General features: G+C 37.9%; 2 protein-coding genes across 2 annotated transcripts; both read right to left on the reverse strand.

Moving 5' to 3' along the window:
* Nucleotides 1–544: 544 nt before the first annotated feature.
* Nucleotides 545–12,235, reverse strand: htra3a (HtrA serine peptidase 3a). The gene is made up of 10 exons (XM_053621948.1): nucleotides 11,575–12,235; nucleotides 8,974–9,073; nucleotides 6,395–6,617; nucleotides 3,713–3,907; nucleotides 3,586–3,618; nucleotides 3,375–3,489; nucleotides 3,160–3,219; nucleotides 1,883–1,955; nucleotides 1,254–1,349; nucleotides 545–1,152 (listed from the first exon to the last, which is right to left on the reverse strand). Exons 1-10 carry the CDS (start codon nucleotides 12,104–12,106, stop codon nucleotides 984–986), a joined length of 1,596 nt encoding a protein of 531 aa, XP_053477923.1. The 5' UTR covers nucleotides 12,107–12,235; the 3' UTR covers nucleotides 545–983.
* A 3,050-nt stretch (nucleotides 12,236–15,285) lies between these two features.
* On the reverse strand, nucleotides 15,286–18,904 carry LOC128606011 (ras-related protein Rab-33B). Its single transcript, XM_053621953.1, has 2 exons — nucleotides 17,730–18,904; nucleotides 15,286–16,221 (listed from the first exon to the last, which is right to left on the reverse strand). Exons 1-2 carry the CDS (start codon nucleotides 17,919–17,921, stop codon nucleotides 15,769–15,771), a joined length of 645 nt encoding a protein of 214 aa, XP_053477928.1. The 5' UTR covers nucleotides 17,922–18,904; the 3' UTR covers nucleotides 15,286–15,768.
* Nucleotides 18,905–22,217: the final 3,313 nt, after the last annotated feature.

Here is a 22,217-nt window from a genome sequence, read left to right on the forward strand (position 1 = left end):
TCACAATCTGTCTTCCATTTTACAAGGAAATGCATCCAATCTAATCCAATGTAATCATCATGCAGCAAGACAAGCTTTTAAAAGCAACACAAAAGAAAAATATAACAATTTGGTGAAGTCAATGGGTCACCAGCTTGATGCAATTATTGCAAGCAAGGGATATTCAACCAAATATTAAGTGTTATTTTTATTTCATTTTTAATTTAACATCTAGATTTACATATCAGGAAATGAAAGTTGAAATTCTGATCTATAGTCTCATATTCATCTTTTGATCTCAAACCCAATTGTCTTCAATGTATAGTGAAAAACAGTAGAATTGGCCTTGCTGTTCTAATACTTTCAGAAGGCACTGTACGCCAGGCAGAATTTTTGTTGTTTTAGTTGTTTGCTCTGTTTAGGAAGGTGATAAAGATTAAATAATACATACAATACAAAGCAATCTTTATTCTAGAACATTTTATTTGTAATATAAAACATGTAAAAATATATATATAAAAATACACTCGCTAGTGTATATATGAAGACCTGCTTGCACTGGTGTGATAAACACTACTGGATGTAGCCAAGAACATATCTCAGCCAGTCAGTTAAAAATATTTAGTGTATTTCGAGTTATGTCAAAGAACATTTTCAGGTAGTTTGTAGTGAATACAGTGAGGGAACTAGGACATTTGGCTCCAGTGACTGTATGTCAAAATGTGAATCTAAAATAATGTCACATCTGAGTTTTCAGTTGAATTCAGAGACACTTGTAGAATCCTAGTCATCATTTACAATGTACCGATGTTGTCTGGTCATTTATACATCACATATCTTAACTGCACTTAACTGTAATATTGTGTTGAGTGTTCAGTTGTTCATATGTAGTCTCCATCTTCTCATCCTTACAAAATAAAAATAAACAAAATAATTGCACTTCAAATTCCATTAAAACCTAATGTCATCTAAATCCATGCCAGTTTTCCAGCAAACTTTTATTTTTATTGCACGAGGACACGTGGTTCAATGTTGAACAGTAAACTATTGTTGCCACGATGAACTTCCAAAAGAAGGGCCATGTCTCCATGAAGCGCCGACTGTATATCATCAGTGCTGACCAACGGACGGCCATTTAGTTTCACAATCACATCACCTGCTTCAAGTCCACCCCTGAATACAGAAACCGATGACAAATATATGAGCATTTCTCACAGTTTGGTTATTTGTGATTTTAAAAAGTAATCCTACTTGGCATCTTTTCTGGGACATACTTTTGCGCAGGGGAATCTGGAATGACCTCATGAAGGAGAATTCCACTGCTGATATCTGGGAAATTTGGATTATGTTGTTTCATCTCTTCAACCAGGCTAAAAAAAAATTAAATGAAAGAAAAGAAACACATAAAATACCAATACACAGAACTTCCCAATATAACAAAATAAAACTTTAATTTACAATTATAGCATTTGTCAGGTGCCCTTATATAGAGTGACTAAGAAGTAATTATACATTATTTACATTTATTCATATGAATTACAACAAAATTACCATGTAGCTATTAAAATGTCTAAATTGAGGTTGCAATCTTAGCTTGTCCTTTGTAATGCAAGCAGTTGCATTAAATAAGCTGTACATATCCAGTATGTGTTATGTAATGAAAAAACACTCCATGTAGTGCTATTATTGGAAAATAATCAATGATGGGATAATGAGGCAGCCCAACATGAAGCAGAGTTACTGATACTACTCTGAAGTTGATTATTTTCATAATTTCCCAACAATTACATAATTAATTAAAGAACAGTTTGTACATTTAATCTGTTTAAAGATATACACCTTCTAACCAATCAGATTTAAGAATTCAACAGCAAACTCAATCATGACTAGTAGTTATACTTACTCCTTTGTGAGGGTGATCATTCTTATTCCAAGAAATCTTTTCTTTGTGCCATTTACATCTGAAATCAAGGTCACTGTTAGAAAGAAAACCAGCAAAAAGGATTATATCGTTTCTAATCAAACCCAAACCTAAATTACAAAATATTTTTATTTAAAAATGGCATTAAAAGGTTTAACAATCTCATCTGAACCAAGAATATAAAGATGTAGTGATAATCAAAAATGTTTTGGATGCAGCAAATGTCCATTAGTTGTTAGTTACACTATGTTAGTCTCGTATCACTCAACAGGGTGTGCTGTTATAGGAATGTAATCAACAGCAGGGTGGTGTGATACACCCCGACTTGAAGTGGATTATTTTTCTATAACAGCACTGCCTCAAGTGTGTTGTTACTCTTATACCAGCTTTTTGATTTTTTCTATTTACTTTTATGAAACAAGTTAGTTCCTGTAATCACATTATAGCAATCAGGGGTGTAACCTGGCCTGTGTATTTGGGGCTGTAGCCCCAAAGATTTTTTTATGTTGCCCCAAATAATACTCCCCTTGGAGTGTTTTGTCACTACGTAGCTGAATGTCAGTAAAAGAAGACAGCCTGTAATTTTGTTGTATTTTATCTTCAGTGACTGTAGGCCATTCACACAGGGTTTACAGGAAAATACATGGAATTACTAAGTGGCTGACAGGTCTCAATTCTGCCAAACGCTAGCTCACATAGTCAGTGTGAGGTGAGAAAGGATAAACACATTTAGTAAAAAAAATGTAACCAGTAAAGGGGTTTAAACTGAAACACTAACATCCTCTGATACTGAGCAGGAAAACTAGGTGTGTGAATGTCTATGAGTTCCAAGTTACATGAACTTGATATGAGCAGAGCATAAGGACAGCTAATGTAGCGGCTAAACCCATACAATGATAGCTTAGTTGTGCCTCCCCGATACAAAACTAGCTTATTCTCTTGTTAGATTGGAAAAAAGTTTTATATTTTATCGGTCTGGTAGTCCTGTAAACAGTGATAATACCTGACTCAAGTTTTATGCTTAAATCCAACTTTTTGTCCAATTTTCACATTTTTTAAGCAATTAGCCTTCACATGCAGTCTATATAGAGGTATGTTTTTAAAAGTTTTTTGATGGAGAAGAATCTGGGCTCAGCCCCAGATAATGCCCCTGATAGCAACTAGCAACAGTCTTACCCACATTATCCACATTTTGTAAACACGAACTCCATGCTGAAATACATTTAAAAGGAAATCAATCTTATAGTATAAATTCTCACCTGAGTCAGACACCACAGGCTGAGATGGCGTGTACTGCAATTTAACTAGTCTGTGTTTATCTGAAACAGATACCTGAGATTTATTTCAAAGTCTTCATAGAAAACCTTACTGAACTGCATGATTTGTTTGTAACAGAGACAGATTACATTGCCTCATCTCAATGACTGGATAAAAATTCTGATTACTTACGCTGCAGTTATGGCAGAGCTCTTACCTTTGTATTGCTTGTCATAAGATTCGTCTAGAAATTTATTAATGCGGTCTGATGGAATGGCGAAGGAGATCCCAGCTGTCACCTTCAGTGTGTTTATCCCAATAACCTCGCCATCCTGAGGTTAAAAAAAGAGTGAAATGTCACTGACCATCACATCTGTAGTGACTGTGAACTATGCTCCTGTTGAAAGGAAAATTGATGCAATACTTACAAGGTTAACGAGAGGGCCACCTGAGTTTCCATACTACTCATGAGAGTGGTATAGGAGAAAGAGAATGTTAAAAATATCAAATATTTAGGTGCTGTCATTAGAGATGGCATTTGGATTGAAGTCTCACATTGATGATGGCGTCAGTCTGAATGTAGTCCATGTCCGAGTCCCGGATGCCGAGCTCCTTGCCGTCTCTCTGTGCCGTGCTCACGATGCCTGTAGTCACAGTGTTCTGCAGAGCGAACGGGCTGCCGATGGCCACCACGAACTCTCCTGGGCGCAGGTCAGCTGAGTGGCCCAGAGGAAGAACTGGAAGCTTTTTCTGATACATAAAAAGAGATACACAAAACAACCTTTTCTGTTTATGGTTGTACATGGCTGACCCAGACCACGCCATTGTATTTATAGCAATATAACTGCAAATGTTTCTAATCATTTACTATATTTATCCTATGTTTTAGGAATACTAGCAAAGACGAGACATGACTTTTCAACTTCCAAAGAAAGCTCATGAACTTCAGATCACTTTATTTATCAATCAATTTATTATGCAGAAATGTTACAACATATTATTCCACTCTTGCTTACCTGTCTCTTCAAATAAAATAGATCTGAATTAAATAAAACGATAAAAACTGCTATTCAGTCTGCATTTCTTAAACATTATTAAATTAAATGGATCATTCTGACCCAAACATAATGTAAGTGTTAAAACTGAGAAATCAGAGTAAGAAAAAGAAACTGAGAGAAGGAGGAGCTAGACTAAAAAGATATAAGATATAAGATATGCAGAGAAATAAAAATGAAAACAGAAACAAACTCTCTGTGAGGTCTGCTAACACTCTTAAACAAAAACACTCTCTGACGCCACTGCTTTTCTTATCCCAGACTTTCAGACAATCTCGCTTGTCCATCTCCGATAATATAAACCAAACATTCAGTTCATTTCCCAGTCAGACTGGTCACTTTCAAGTGTTTATTTCTAGAATTCCAATACTAGCACTGTAGCAGGCCACCATTAACATGTATAAGTAGCCTAGATGATTTGGGGAGTGAGATATAAACCAGCTCAGCGAGCATGAGAGGTGACCTCACAAAGCCAGCTGTGGTGTATATGTGAGAATTACCATCAGAGGTGCTGATAATAGACAAGCAATATACAGTGCATGTGGAAAGTTCATTAACACCTAGAAATGTCTCAAGGGAAAAGACTCATCTGTGCCAGGAAACTTTACAGCCTCATAAAGCAAAGCCTTTTTAGGAAGTGTGCATTTCTGGTTCACACATTTAGCTTGGCATTTATGTAGTGTGACTGTAGTGAAATTGTGAAGTTCAGATATTCTATGGTTATAATGAGGTATGAATTAGGGTCATGAAGATATCGGTATGACTGCACAGTCCTAGCATGACATATCTGGCATACTGTAATGGTATTGTTTAGATGTTAATGTAAAATAATTTTTAAACATGAAACAATAATTTTTTTAAAATAGGACAATCTAGTTTTAAATAACAAACTAAGAGAAAGACTCTTAGACTACAGACTTGATCAACGAGATTCTAGACTAAATTCTTCTTAATATTCTTAATATTTTTCTTAATGTTCGTAATATTCATCTAAATATTCTTCTTAATATTCTTTTAAAGAGCATTAACACCAAATTAACTCCAGAAAAGTACAGCACAGTCATGCTTGAAAGTTTGTGAACCCTTTAGAATTTTTTATATTTCCACAAAAAAAAAAGACCTAAAACATCATCAGATTTTCACACAAGTCCTAAAGTAGACAACGGGCACCCAAGTACAAATGGAGGAAATTCAAGACCATTGTTACCCTCCCCAGGAGTGGTCCACCAGTTTGGTGGTCTTCGGTTTGGTCTTCAGTCTGAATACCTGGTCACAGGTCTTCAGTTTCCTAAAGATCATGTGGACAAGCCAGAAAGTTATTGGAAAAATATTTTGTGGACAGATGAGACCAATAACTTTTTGGTTTAAATGAGAAGCCTTATGTTTGGAGAAAGGAAAACACTGCATCCCTTCTGTGAAACATGATGGTGGTAGTATCATGGTTTGGGCTTATTTTGCTGCATCTGGGCCAGAACAGCTTGCCATCATTCATAGAATAATGAATTCTGAATTATACCAGTGAATTCTAAAGGAAAGTGTCAAGACATCTGTCTGTGAACTAATCACAAGAGAATGTGGGTCATGCAGTAAGACAACGACTCTAAGCACATTCTACCAAAGAATGGTTAAACTTAATGTTTTGGAATGTCCAAGTCAAAGTCCTGACCTTAATGCAATAGAAATGTTGTGGAAGGACCTGAAACAAGCAGTTCATGTGCGGAAACCCACCAGCATCCCAGACTTGAAGCTGTTCTGTACTGAGGAATGGGCTAAAATTCCTCCAAGCCGATGTGCAGGACTGATCAACAGTTACTTGAAATGTACAGTTGCTGCACAAGGAGGTCACACCAGATACTGAAAGCAAAAGGTCACATACTTTTCCTCAATAAATAAATGACCATGTACAATATTTTTGTCTCATTTGTTTAATTGGGTTCTCTTTGTTTACTTTTAGGACTTCTGTGAAAATCTGATGATGTTAGGTCATATTTATGCAGAAGTACAGAAAATTCACAAAATTCAAGCACCACTCTATATGCCTATTTACATGCCCCTCGCTGGACACAATATAAAAGGTTTGACTTGATTGTGTACGATGATGTTTTGACAGCTAGTCAGTCAAATAAGCTTTGTCCATCCATAGGTTCATTTGATCCCTACTGTAAATCCAGCTTTCTCTTACCCGCGAGTTGACTTTGATGGTGGCGATGTCAGATTTCTTGTCTATGTCTGTTATAGAGGCCTCATATGTTTTGCCATCGTGAAGCTGCACCCGAAGTTGCTGTCGGCCTGCTGTAGTGGCGCTGCTGCTCACCACATGAGCGTTGGTCACGATCACACCCGATTCTGTCACGATGAACCCTGAACCACTGGACAACGGCACATGGTGGCCAAACAGCGGATGGCTAGACACAAACATTGAAAAAGTGACTGAATTGTACAATGTAAATTACAGTATAAGTTTATTACATTTTAACATAAAGGTAAGGAATGTTAGATAAATGCTTTATACCACAGCACTGCTGAATTCCCAAATCTGATAGTTCAGAAGATGTTGATTAGTTTTCTATAACAGCGCTGGCTGTAATTCAAATTACAGGTTCACATTAATGCACTCATTCTAATACATTATTGTTTCTATAGTAACAACTCATTCAAAGGGATTGATGCTCCACATAATCTAAGAATATTTTAAGGGATTAAAAATGTGTTAATATTTAACAACAAAATTCTTATATTTGCTGAAATGGTAAAGTTTTCTTTAAGGAAATTTTCAGCATTTTTGGAAGGAGTCGCTACTTTTAGTATTATGTAAATGTAACTGAGGTAAAGTGGTCAAATTTAAGCTTTTCATTACAGTTAGTCTTTAGGATTTTGTGCTTAACAGTTTCTGGGCAATACGACAAGTTGCATTTTTCTTTCTCTGTCTTATTAACGTCATGAAAATGTGAGGGGATATAGTTTGCAGCTGCTATCATGTAATGTAAACTAACTTGTTTCATCGATGTACATCATTAAATGTAACTATAAACTGATCAAAAGGTGTCATTTTTTAATGAATAAAAATTTTAATCATTGCTAAACTGCTGTGGTATAAGAGTAATAAAACATGGCAGCAGCATGCTGTTAGAGGAAAATAATCAACTTTGGGGTAAAAGATCACAACAACCAGTTGTTGATTATTTTCCTGTAACAGCATGTCCAGTCATTGCATAATAGCTAATATGCTGTTTGGGGCAAAATGGCCAATTAAATTTTCATTTGTACTGAAAGTGGAATAATAAAAAAAAAATGTTTTTATAAAATGAAGTGTTGCATGCTCTTTTTTTTTCAATCATGGTCATACTCCAGAGATGACATCCAGGTTATTTTAATCTGAGGGTAACAAACATGTTTATATTGCTAACACCTGAGGTAAATATATGACATATTGGGTATTTAAAATGAAAGTCACAATCATATTGTTATTAAAAAATAGGTCAGTGAGAAATTATTCTATCTATTGTATACATGTAGTGAAAAAAAGAGGATTAAAATAAGTTGTCATTGTGATACATAAATATACTGGCCTGCTTTAAAACAATAAATGATTTAGATTCTGTTTTAGCTTCGGATCTAAACAGTCTCAAAGCAACAATCATGTGAAATTAAACACACAACCATAAACTTGGCAATGACTGTATCATCACAACAATCTTGTTCTATTTATACTTTTTGTACTTTTCATGCTTGGCTATTTTTCACATATTTCACATTTATTTCTATAATAGTTGCTTTGCTCAACCATCAAACCAAACTAGAACCACAACTGGAAACCAAATCAGCAGCTGTTTCCAAGAACTACACACGAGACATTCACTGAGCAATGCCTCAACAATTTTCTAGTCAGGCTGGATTCATCATTTAGACCAGTAATATACACTAGGGCAGGGGAACAGACAGGTCTGTGTGGATGCACTAACTTATTTTATATCACAGCCCTGTTAAATTCTCAATTCTGATTGGTCAGAAGGTGTTGATTAATTTTCTATAAAAGCAGCTCTGATATTAGTGCTGGCTGTAATTTAAATCACAGGTTTATATTATTGCACTTATTCTAACATAGTATTGTTTCTATAGTAAGAAGTCTATTCACAGGGACTATTTAACATTTATTCAGTCTCCAGCGTTAGTATTTTGTAATGGCCAGTAAGTTTTCCACTACAGGAAAGGCTTTAGGACAGTTTTTTCTGGTTTCTTAATAACCTAACCTGTGATTTCTTTTTGTAGGATTAACTTCAAAAGAAAGAAAAAGGAGGGAAGGAGAAAGTGTTATACTGTTATAGCTCCTATAGTGGAAGACATCACAGGAACTAACTTGTTTCCTAGGTTTATTCTACAGGGTATCCCAAAAGTCACCACACATAGGGGAAATTAACACTTTTTAGAAAAATGTCTTCCAAAAGTTTTCATACTTAGTTTATATATGTTTTTTTTTTCAGATAGTCTTTAAGAATGCCTTTGACAAAGGAAGAATGTATTGAAATCATTCTCGTGGCTGGATCAGGAAGCTGTTGCAAGGTTGCGATGGACTTTTGCAGACCAACCGAGAAGTGGACGTCCATGAACGATCACTGACGAAGACACAACTGACATGGCGCTGGCAAACATACTGTAGTCCCCTATGAAAGGAGACTTTTGGGACACCGTGTAGTACTTGTGTGAGCCATAAAACATGAAGCAACATTTACTGCAACATCACCAAAACAACAGGGCATTTACCTAAGGAAGAGCTCGATATGGACCACAGCAGGGGCGATTTTTTCCACAACATCAGCGATGAAGTTAAACTTGTATCTGGGACTGTTGTGATGTGTGGGACCTATACTAGCAGAAAGAATTTTGCATGTTAATAATATACACCAGACACCAAAGATAGCGATTTCTGTCTCACATTTACACGCTATATTAAAAAACATACTAAAAGATGAATGTCATCTGAATGAGACCTAATCTTGAAGATCTTACAGTCATGTGTGACTTCACAAGAACATAACTGGCCCAGCTCTCTGGTTGGGAGAGATGATATACTCTCTTGCCTGTCGATCAGGGTGATACTAACAAATTATGGGCATCGGTGTGAATGTGGAAGGGGGCAGTTAACGCTTTCCTTTGATTGTGTTCAGTTGCCCTATGATGTACTGTAGCATGAGCAGCAGTATGAAAAGCTGCAGTGGCTGACTTTATTAATTTCGCAGGAAGCAAGTGCTATCCCTAACCTTCTCAGTTTAGTAGTTATCATGTGATAAACAAAGAACTAGCTAGTGGCAATAAGCAAATGTGGAGAACATATGGTAAAAATAAAAAGCTAAATATAACAGCAAATTATAAGAGTAATCTGAACTGGTCATTTATAAAATATGTACCAAATGACTAGCACCCCGTCCAGGGTGTACCCCACCTTGTGCCCCATGCTCCCTGGGATAGGCTCCAGGTTCCCCGGGACCTAGGTTTGCTTCTATTTAGGTGTTAGTGCTGGTTTTCATTTGGTTTTTCTACATGGAAATTCCATTTCATTCAGGGAATTTCTTACAGTTCTGTCACAAACACTGAGTCCTGTTTCCACCCATTTGTTTTTCATTTGTTTTGTTGTTAATTTTCTATATTCAAGGCATATTGCGTTGAGTTTTCTATCCTGATGTTTGCTGTCTTCCTTGGTTTACCTGTATTCTTTCCTTTTATAACCTTCCCATTTTGTTTAAACTTGCACCAAATTTTAGACACAGCTGACTGGGAACAACCAACATCCAATCCGTGTTGGATTCCCTTCTTGAAGGAGTTTAATAATCCTTTCTTTTTTTTCCTTTCCATTGTTTCAATTGACAACTCTCTTGTTGGGAACATGTTTCCTTTCAAAAAGTCTAAGGTTAAGGTCCGTAAGCTCTCTTTTATGGTCTGTAAACACTCTTTTAACTGCAGACTAATTTGCATTTTTAGAACAGTAAATTACAAGGTGATTCTATTTTTTTTTCCTCTACTTAATCAGGAAAAAATATACCATTGATTAAAATAATTTCATTTAACTTGTTTGAGGTATATTTCACAAAGCCAGAATGTACAGCTATTAAACTAAAATTGTTTTGTGTCATGTCTGTGATTTGTTTATTGACTACAAAGTAAAAAATCCAGGTGAACAGCCTCTAAGTGTGGAGATTCCATCATATTTGCCAGACGTTGTATGTGATTTCACAGATGGTATTTTAGACATGGTACCTTTTTGATTAAGTCCAGTGGCTAGAATGCTTCTGGCTGATTTGATGAAGATGTATGAAGTTTTAATCCTTGGACAAAGTAATTTAAATGTAAAGAAACTGAAAATACAAGGTAAACCTCTGCTCTTTTCATGCGAATGTGACATTTTATTCTGTTCCAAATTGTTTTTACCTTTCCTGTATATTTTAAGATACATGAAGAAACTCTGGATGGAAAACAGAAGTGTAGCTGTTCATTTTAAACCCAGACAGAGACAGTTAGTTGGCTTGTTTGTAACTGTTGTTTAGTCTGCAGTAAAATGTTTCTGAGTTCTGGTATGCACTGATTCCAGCAACCAGTACACCCGAGCAAAGCTACATAAGAGGCTGAAAAAAGATTGCTGTAAACAAAGAAATCTCAATCAAGAAAGACACTATGTTACAATGTAAAGAGATCCACAATTCCTATTTACTTCTTTAATACAGAAATACACATTAAAAGGTTTACAATTCCATGTTCTACTTTTAGATGAGTAAACGCACATCATGGCTTTGAAGAAATGCAGAATTCTTTATTTTCACCTATTATATACTTGTGTATCAAAATATATTTCTAATTAAATATTTTCATTTGAAACATTTCAAACTGGGACTTGAAGTTTGTTCATGGCATGTTTGTTCTGTGGATTAATTTGAAATGGCTTTCTTGGCACTAACACATAGGCTTTTTATGGAGAAACATTCTCCATAAAATGACTGTATGCATTTTGATGATCAGTTCATATTTTCAGCTTTTGTATGTCCTAAAATTACTCCCATTTTAGATGATACATTATTATTCGACATAATGTTTGTGTACATCTCGCTGGAAAGGTCTCACACCAAGCATCATGGGATAAAATGAGGATAAATACGTATAGATAAGCTATAGGTAAGTAATATGTAATGTACAGTTTAAGTAATAGGATACAGAAGATTAATTAATATAGCCCAAATAAGTATAACCTTACAATTAAATAAAAATTTTTATTTGTTTATTACCTGCATTTGTGTTTGTATATATTTAATAATTAACATTAAGAAGTGTGTTGATTTGCACGGTGTATAGTAATGTTAGCCAGCTGTGCCCTACCTGGAGCTGCAGATGCGCACCGATCTTTGTGCACGTGCGTAACCGGAGCGTTCCCACGCTGCCGCGCTCTGCGACTGGCCGCCTCCAGCCTGCACGGGTTTTCATAAGTCTTACCATCGCTGCCGCACACCGGGAGACCGCTCTTACACCGGCAAACCCCTTTAGAGGATCTCTTTCCTCCGGAGCGCACACACTCCAGCCCAGCGGCGCAGGGAAGATCGCGCTTGCGCCCGCAGGTTGCTCCCTGCTCCCCTACAGCACACACCGAGCAGCAGCCGCACCGGTCCAGCACGCGCCGGCCCTGGCATGCAGCACGCAGCGCCGGGCACTTCGTCATGTCGCATTTGGATGAACAAGGCACGCGCGGCTCGGGTCCTGCGAGGGCATGCGCGAAAAGCACGGACACAGCAAAAAGCAACATGTGCATCCTGCGGTTAGAGCAGTGAACTGAGATGATGCGGTGAAAAGTCCGTGAATAAATCACATTTCCCCAGATCAGCGCGTGCACAGACACGGTGTCAGTGAGAGTCATGACTGAAGCTGAATCATCATCACAGTTACACACCAGAGCTCATGCTATGTGCAGACTGTGTGAAAGAAGCTGAGCTGTTTCTTCTCTCCTTTTCAAATGCTCAGATATTTAAGTTGTGAGCTCTCTCTCTCTCTCGCTCTCTCTCTCTCTCTCTCTCTCTCACACACACACACATACACAAACTGTGCTACACCATCTAGTATCTATTACTCATACACTGAATGGTTTTAATTTACCCTTAAATGTGTCACTGCAAGGGATTTTTTAAAAATCTATGCTGAATATTGAAGTAGTATTTTATATAGTGTAGTATGTTTCTAATACCAAGAAACAACTTATTAAAAATGGTGCCTCTGGTTTGATCCTGGGGGCACAGTTGCTTAGTGACAAGGTTGGATGTTCTCCCCTGCTTCAGGGGTTTCCTCCCCCTTTCCAAAGACATGCGTTGTAGGCTGACTGGCATTTCCAAATTGTCCATAGTGTGTGTTTGTGTGTGTGTGACTGTGCCCTGCGATGGGTTGGCACCCCGTATACGGTGTCCCCCACCTCATACCCCGAGATAGGCTCCAGGCTCCCTGCAACCATGTGTAGGAAAAGCAGTACAGAAAATGGATGGATGGTGAAATTTTGACTGATATATGCAGAATATACACAAACATGCGCTACTCTCACTCAAATAGTGAAATGATATATTTGTTCATTGAATTCCCTCTCATTCACCCACACACTCAAACACCAATGGCAGCAGAGCTGCCATGAAAGGCGCTAACTTGCCATCGGGAGCAACTTGGGGTTCGGTGTCTCGCCCAAGGACACTTCGGCACGTGGAGTCATGTGGGCCAGGAATCAAACCACCAACCCTACGATTAGTGGGCAACCCGCTCTACCACCTGAGCCACAGCCGCCCTGCTAATAACACCACATGCTAATAATAAAATCTACCTGGAGAAAAAGTCCATTCACTGGAAAGGAAGAAGCAGTGGTGCGTGAAAAGGGGATTTGCAACCACTTCCTCTTAATTTTTTTGAATCAAATAAAAATATCTGCCAATCTTGGAAGCATGGGCCACTGAAAAGACACAAAGAAGACACAGAGGAGCTGCGTAGTATTACCATTTCAGGACACCCTGTTTTACATAACAGCAATATATATATATATATATATATCATCAGACAAACAAGCTGGCGGAACAAAGCAGCGAGGAAAGATTAGACAACATCTCATTAGACAACGTCTCATATCTCTCACAAACAATAAACTAGCCACGGCTCACTGTTCACTAAACCAGTACTTTCCCTCCAGAAACACATCCCACCATTCATAATCACCTGATTTTGCTCCAAAAATACAAACATCCAGTGTGACCACAGCTTAATGCTTAGTTTGCTCTTTCACCTTGACTGTCTCTAGCCACAGCAGTGTGTTGAATGTAACATCAAGCTGATATGTGTGTGTAATTTCCAATAAACTCTCACACTCTTGAACTCAGAGAAGGTGAGAAGCATTCATAGGAACTCACGTCATACAACAAATGATACACACACACACACTTATGCTATGTCCACACACAGAGACACATCATGCAGCAGGTTGAAATGAAATACACACTTGTTTATTTCTGTTTATTCAAGCTATAATGTGATAGTGGGTGCCTGATTTGAAATGAACATGGTACAGTGATACAATCGGATCCAGAATCTCAACTTTTAAGCAATGATTAAGTGAGAAATGCCTGAATAAATTAGTTAGAGACTGAGACAAAACATTGTGTGGCAAAATAAACAGGTATATTAATATATCATGAATACATCATTGATATATAAAATGTATTAATATATTAATTATAAATCTGGTATATTAGTAGTATGCAAGTACATTGGTGAGCAACAACCTGGAGCATCATCAATACTGCGGTACTAAATAATTTCAAGGAAACCATCTGAATGAGTTTAACACATCAATGGCTTCTTTACATGCACATCAATATTCCGATATTAATCTGAATTTGGCAAAATTCTAAATAGCACTGAGTCGTGATTCAGATTAAGACAATATTCTGATTCCCCAAATGTTTAATTCCTCCCCTGGAATATGCCTGTTTTAATCAGAAATTCGTTGCATGTAAATACCTTATTCAGAAAATCCACTGAAAGGAGATATATGCTCATGCTCAGTTCACAAAAAAATTGTGGGTGCTTAGCTGTAGGCTCGGTATTTAGGAACAGCAACTCAGGCATACTTACAACAACCATGTATACAGGAATATTCCGATGCCCGTATGCATATAAACATCGTATTCAGAATATGGCTGCAACCCGAATATAGACCTTAAACAGAATCTGATGTGCGTGTAAACGTAGCCATTGACACTATATGATGTGTCCACCACACCAGCATGATCTGTAGATATCTGGCATTTATTTCTTTGATTAATGCAGATCACAACAATGATTTGGCCAAAAATTAAATCCATACCATTTTCAATCAATCAGCCAAGACACATTTTTAGGACTGAAAAGGCAAATTAACTGAAGAGGAAATGCTGACTTTATGTATATGTCGGCGTACATTCCTTCAAAAGTACAAATATGGCAAACATTTTGAAGAGATGGCAGCAGTGGTGCATTTTTAAACGTGTGTCCTGAAAGCACATTTAGAATCTAATCTGACATCAATACGTTTGGCAACCAGTACCCTCCTGTGTTAATGAACGTGGTTTTTCTTTGTCATCTAAGCCAGGGGTACCCAAAATTTTTCAGGGCAAGGCCCCCCAGATGGCATTAACATTTGACCGAGGCCCCCCTTTTGCAAGATGTCTTTAAAACACATTAAAAATACAGACTTCTGAATATACCCCCCCCCCATTTTATTAATAATTACCTCTTTCATCTTTACATTACATTACATTAGGAATTGACTGTGTGTGTGTGTGTGTGGTTGTCTGAGAGAGAGAATCAGGTATTTATTTATTTTTCACACCAAATTGTTGAGGCCCCCCGGGCGCCCCCTGGTGGCCCCCAAGGGAGCCGCGGCTCCCACTTTGAAAACCACTGATCTAAGCTTCAGACATCATCGCCCGCACCCACCCATATGAAATTTTTTTGTTGGGTACAATGGGATCCAAATCCTGATGATTGATCTCTAAAACTCTGTAGCAAACTTCAAACCCTCAGAGATGTATTGACTGAGGTCATTGTATTGACTTTGGGTTAAGGAAAAAAAGGATTTCATCTTTGGTCAAACTACAACACTTGTTAAACACTTGTTTGAGCCAAGGTTAAAGGTTATTTTATACTGTTAAGAGACATGATTTATAGAAACACAACATACAAGAGGCTTCAGTGATATCAGATATCAGAATCCCAAAGGCCAATAACAGCAATGCTCTATTTAGCCAACTCAACTCATTTCTACATTGCAGCTAAACTATTATGCTGGTTGTTTAGCTGATATTATTGTGCAAATTGCAAAGGAAGTCTGTTCATTTTGCCCAGGGCTAGTGCAATTCTCTTTCCTCTGATGGAATGCAGGTGTTTTGCACTTCAGAGTCTTGATGAGAAATCAACAAGGATGTGTAAAGAAAAAAAAGTGCAGGGGAAGTCTGGAGTATAAGACTGTCACAGACTGCCAGTATGTCCTCATTTCACCCGGTTTCCCTCCCATCAGCAGTTGCAGGTCCATTTCTCCTTTTTTTCTTCCTCGACGTTGACCTTTGGAGTCAGTTTAAAACTCCTGACTGCCTCTGTTTTTTTTCTTCGTTGCCTAGTTATCTGCAGTACCAGTTTGCTGAAGATGGCGTCCACCTGCTCTCTGTTGCCACTTTTAGCTGAATAGAGGTAGAAGGGCATCGAGTGGACCTCAGCTAAGTGCCGTGCTTGCTCGATGGTCGACGCCACGTTCGAGGTCACCAAATCAGCTTTGTTAGCCACAAGGACACGGGGCACATCTGGTCCAAGCAAGTGCTGTTGACATTCCTCCATCCAGAGGGGCAGACTGCGGAACGAAGACACATTAGTGACGTCGTAGACAAAGACGACCGCGTGTACGTTGCGGTAGTAGTGCTGTACCATGCACTTGCGAAAACGCTCCTGACCCGCCGTGTCCCACAGCTGCACCTGGGCAGAGATGAAAAAGCAAAACAGACATGGAGTTTCCAGTCTTGTGCAACTTTAGCATTAAAAAAAAATAAAAAAAACCTTAAATGGAAAGACCAGAAATGGCCACAGTTACTGATAATGAGAATAGGTGGGTTTTTTTGTTGTTGTTTTTCAGTCTAGCATTTGTGTCCCAGCTGCTTCATAACACTGCGTTTGGTTGCCACTCTTTTGGTTACATGTGAATATTTAAATTGTAATGTCACAGAGACTGTACTGCAATCTTATCAACCCCACACACACTCTCAGTTCCACTTAAACACATAAGGTGTGTGTGGGTGTGTTGGTCAGGGGGATGGAGGGGTCAAACAAAGAGACATTGTTTGAATTAAGGTGAAGCCTTTTTAACGTTTAGGGAAGATGATTCATGTATGTAGCAACAGGCAGCTTTTTAGGACAAAGTAATTTCATTTCCTATTTTCTGTAGGCCACAAAAGCCCCTTTATTAACGTCAACTTCTGTCTGTAACGGCATGCTTAAAAAGTACTGGGGAAAAACAGACCACATGCTGGATTCTCCCCAAAACACAAACCGATTATTGTCTGTCACGTTAAAGAGATATTAGGAAAATAAGAAAGTAGTTGGATCCGCAAGTTTTGCTATTAATCTAAAGAATATGTTCACTTTTTAGCTGTAGTTTTTTTTTTCACAATATCATTTTCTACGCCTTATATTTTACAAGCCATTTAATTTTATGCTAATCCATTTGTTTAATATTATAATACCATATTTAAAAATTAAATGGATATAAAAATGCATTGAAAAAAAATCACATTTTTATATGTGAAGTGATGAATGTTTCACATTTCATTGTATTTTTTCTTATATTTATTTGTATATTATAGATAGTATCACTATCAATGTTATGATTATTACTTCATTTTTTTTCTTTTACATTTATTTTTATTTCTGTATTATATTTCTATTTGGCTTTTTTATTTGAACTGATTCACATAAAATGATAAAGCATGAAATAACACAGCTAAGTAAAATTAAATAAAATAATCCCCACATTTCTGCATAATTATTTTTCTGTACAAGTGCAACAAGTGTTGTTTTTTAAATTTTTTATTATTATTTATTTAAATTAGCATCTCCATTTCAGTATCATTTCTTGCACTTCCAACTTTGTATGTCATCCTAGAGAAATCTGTTTGATCCCCCTGCTGAAAAAAACCCCCAAAACAACAGAAACCATCACAGAAATTCTAATGGTTTCCACTACAAATACCATTACAAACCATTAATGCTATCAGTCCTTAATGCTATCCACTAGACATACATAACATGCCACCAACAGAAGGCAACAAATGACCAGTAGAGACCTACATGGATCATTACAGTTCCCATTAAAACCAGTACAATTCCCATTAAAACCAGTACAATTCTATGAAGGATTCTATTGTTGGGTTTTTTTCCCAGTAGGACCAGTTTCCATGTAACACTAACACACTCTCCCCCTTGTTTACCTTGATTTTCTCGCCCCCCACGTGCAGCACTCTCTCTCGGAAGTCCACGCCGATGGTGGAGTCGGTTTTATCGGGGAAGTGTCCGGTGCAGTAGAGCTGAGTCAGACTCGTCTTTCCCACACCGGCGTCTCCGAGCACGATTATTTTACAGGTGCGACATACAACCGGGATCCAAAACTCGCACGAATCCATCGGTAGAGCTTTATCCCGCTTTGCTCAAGTCAGACTTTTAAACTTTTACTAACAAAACATCTATAAAGAGTTCATCCGGAGAATCTCCGCCTGCTTCTTTGACCAGCGCGTGCCGTTACGGTTTTATTTCTCGCGCTGTTGGTGGAACTTCCCCGAGAGGGAGCGAGATGACGAACTCTCGCGAGAGTTGCTCCATTTCGAGACTAGATTCACTTCCATAGACTACAGCAGGGGTTCCCAAACTTTTCCAGGGCAAGGCCCCCCAAATGGCATTAACATTTGACCGAGGCCCCCCTTTTTCAAGATGTCTTTAAAACACATTAAAAATACAGACTTCTGAATATATCCCCCCCTTTTTTATTAATAATTACAGCTTACATTACATTAGGAATTGATTGTGTGTGTGTGTGTGTGTGTGGTTGTCTGAGAGTGAGAAAGAGAAAACATAATAGTGGGAGGGATGGGCACACCAAATTGTTGAAGCCCCCCGGCGGCCCCCACTTGGAAAACCACTGGAGTGCAGATATTAGAGAATGTTGGGTCAAGACAGAGTAGCTGTAGTCCCCTAAAGCACTGTATTTTCGATAGATGGCTCTTGACGCATTTTTGTTAGTGCTACAAAGAAATAAAGAATCATAAACATTGATGTGGAAAGATCCTTATTCATTCATCTTCATTTTCCTGGACTAAGGTTGCGGTGGATCCTGAGCCGATCCTGGGAATAGTGTGTGTGAAGCAGGAACAAGCCCTCTTCATCACACACACAACCAATACACCTACCAGCATGTTTTATAGGAGAAAACTGGAGATCCCGGAGAAACCCACAGAGACACAGGGAGAACATAGACAGAAACTCCACACAGACAGTAACCGGTGCTCCTAATCAAACTGGGAACCCTGGAACTTTGAGACATCGACAGAAAGTTCTTGGTGTTGGGTTTTATCCACGGCTTTAAACAGTTTCTGGTACTTTTCATTGGTAGCAAATGAGGAATAACACAATGCTGATCCATATACTGCAGTGTACGGCGTCTCCAAGCAAATTTCAAATGGATTTCACAGGACTACGTTTACATGCACATCAATATTCTGGCATTAATAAACATTTGGCTTGAGTCATGTAAACGACACAATCTGATTGCCTGATGCCAATTTCAATCAGAAATTTGTTGCATGCAAACACTTTATTCAGAAAATCCACTGAAAGGAGACATATGTACATGCTCAGTCCACAGGGAACTGTGGGTAGCAATAGCATCATCTTGAAATCTCCCGGCAAATAACAACGGGAAAGGAAAAGCGCATGTGTAGATCAGCATACTTACAACAACCACATATACCGATATTCCGACGCCTGTACGTATATAAACATTGTATTCAGAATATGGCTGCAACCCGAATACAGAATATTAAACAGAATCTGATGTGCAGTTTGGACTGTTTTTGGCTTAGATTCCAAATACCATTAAACATTTAAATCCATCGCTTATCCTTCAGGATCACAGGGAACCTGGAGCCTATCCCAGGGAGCATGGGGAACAAGGCAGGGGACACACTGGACAGGGCACCAATCCATCGCAGGGCACAGTCACATACACATTCACACAATCTTGGCACTTTGGACATGCCAATAAGCCTACCATACATGTCTTTGGACTCGGGGAGGAAACCGGAGTACCCAGAGAAAACCTCCACAGTTAGGGGAGAACATGCAAACTCCGCACAGACAGGGCCGTGGTGGGAATCAAACTTCCAACCCTGGAGGTGTGAAGTGAATGTGATAACCACTAAGCCTCTGTGAGCCCTAAACATTTAAATGTGCATGCTAATATTTAACTCACATTTGATCCATAATACACTTGCCATTGCTAAAACTGGCATAAGTACCGAAGCTTAATCAAATTCACACTCTCAGAAATGAATATATCATATTGTACTTTTCCTTGACACTGGACTGGTAGGAACCAAAAGGTATGCATTTTGTATCTTTAATTGCTTTCATCTGAAAACAGTAACAGTGTACTTTCAAAAAGATTAAAAGGGACTGAGGGTATGGTTAGCTCCACCCCCCTTCATTTTCAGCAATTTAATTATGAAATCTAAAGAAACTGAGGTTACCCCTTGTATGAAAAAAAACTCTTTATATTCCCTAACAAACTTTCAGCCAACATTGTCAGCTGCCTCACCACCATTTTAATTAACTAACTTAACTACCTTTAGATTCCTAATCAACACTAACCAAATCATCAACATGTAGTTAATGCTTCAGTAATTGTCTAGAATGTAAAATCTAATGAAGTGATTACACCACATCTTTTACATAAACACTGAAACTTTTCCCATTATTCTGTGGTTTAGCATCGATACTGACACGTTAGCTTAGACTGGAGGTGGGCACTGAAACTGGGATCTGGCAGGAAAAACCAAAAAGTCTCAGGAGACTCTCATGCAGGCAAAACCCGGCTGTCAGTTATAAAACTTGCAGGATAAAGAAAGCACATTTGAACATACTGGACTCAAGAGGTTGCTTGAGAGGCATGCATGGTACATTTACTGCAATAACTCGTTCATCATCTGTAATTTCTTTATCATGGTCAGGGTCGCTGTGGTTTAAATAGCTCATTTGAATAGAATTTAAGACATAGATACAAGTAAGCTGATTAGAAACAAAAAGAATGCCTGCGGGATTGGTCAAACTTTCTGTGGTATTTAAAAACAAAAAAACAAAAAAAAGTCTAGATCATGATTCTGGCCAAGCTAAGACTCAGTCTGTGGTGCTGCAGCAAGACGTTCTTTGAAAAATACGTTTTCAATGGTATCTACACCCTATATGGTGCACTGGGATGCTTGAACACGCATTTCAACTCAGGAAGCGCTGTTAATGAGCTGAATCAGGTGTGTTGGTTGTAGATCATACATCAAGCTGGCTTGTGACTTCACTTTATCCCCAAAAACAGTGATTTGGTCTGAATTTAATATAATAACAAAATACTCTGTGGTATCTTTGTTGACATTTGCACTGATTAAATTTGCTGCATTTCAATAATGTTCAGTTTAATAAGTACTGAAGTTGCTGAGATGTTACGGTTAAACCGCACTTTACACATGGGCTCAACATCAACCACACAAGGCTGTTCCCAAACCACTGCACTGTGGACGTCAAAGATTTAAAGGCACAAAGTTTAGACACCTCACAAGTTTGAGACCATTTATTGTATTGCTTTTTTTTGGTACCCCTTCTGTGACCAGAGGACAGATGTGGACAGCTGGGAAAAACAGACATGCTTAAGGATATGCTGGATCAAAAACACGTAGTCTGTTTTTGGATGGGACGGTCTTGGGGAAATACTACCTAAAACTTCATGATTACAAACTTAAAAAGGTTTATATAACTGTGATAGATCCACAAAAAAAAAAAAAAAAAAAAAAAGAGCCCATCTTTGCTTCATGGAAAGCAGAGTCAATTCAGTGATTCTGGATTCATCATAACTGTAAACTTTTTATAAATTCATACAAAGTTTTACGTAGTACATCTTATGTCCCTAACGAGTTTCACATTGCCAATTTTTCATGGTGTCTATGTAAGAACCTCGATACTAGAAATGTGCCCTCACCCCTCTGACTATACACTGAAAAAGGCAAAAAGTGTACAAACTAAAATGTACATAGACGAGTACCAAATTTATGGTTATTCATTCTTTGAGTTGTTTTTTTTTTTATTACAAAAAATCATTATCATACAACAAACTCATCATTCCACATTGAAAAGGATGTAGGGGCAAGAGAGAGTGTGTTAAAGGAATACTCCAGTACTATGTGCGATTATCACCGACAAGAATTTCAGCATGTTTCTCTGAACGTATTTACTTGAAACTCACTTGCAATGAAAGACTAAGAGCAGTTGCTGAACTCAGTTAAGAATTTGAGTGGAGTGCTTTCATGAGTTCAAATTAGTTTGTTAATAAAGCTAGAATGTTGTAGAACTGTCCTGTCAGAGAAAAACGTCATAGTTCTTACCACAGCCACACGTTAGTGGTTCTGATCACACAAAACCTTCAGGAAAAAAAATAAATAAATAACCAAAATGACATTTTATTGTATTGCTCCAATGTTGGAAATATATTCTCATGTCTGTCTCAAGTGTAAAGGATGTTGTTTTGAATGAACTTTTCTCAGGTCACATGGTAAACAGCAGTCAGGGGATGAGGGGGCTAATATTTTTTTTAAATGTACACAAAGCAACCAGAAGACAACAGCAAGGCAAAATATTGTGCTAGCTACTTAATAACAAGCAGC

This window comes from Ictalurus furcatus, chromosome 3, assembly GCF_023375685.1.
Source record: "Ictalurus furcatus strain D&B chromosome 3, Billie_1.0, whole genome shotgun sequence".
Lineage (NCBI taxonomy): Eukaryota > Metazoa > Chordata > Actinopteri > Siluriformes > Ictaluridae > Ictalurus > Ictalurus furcatus.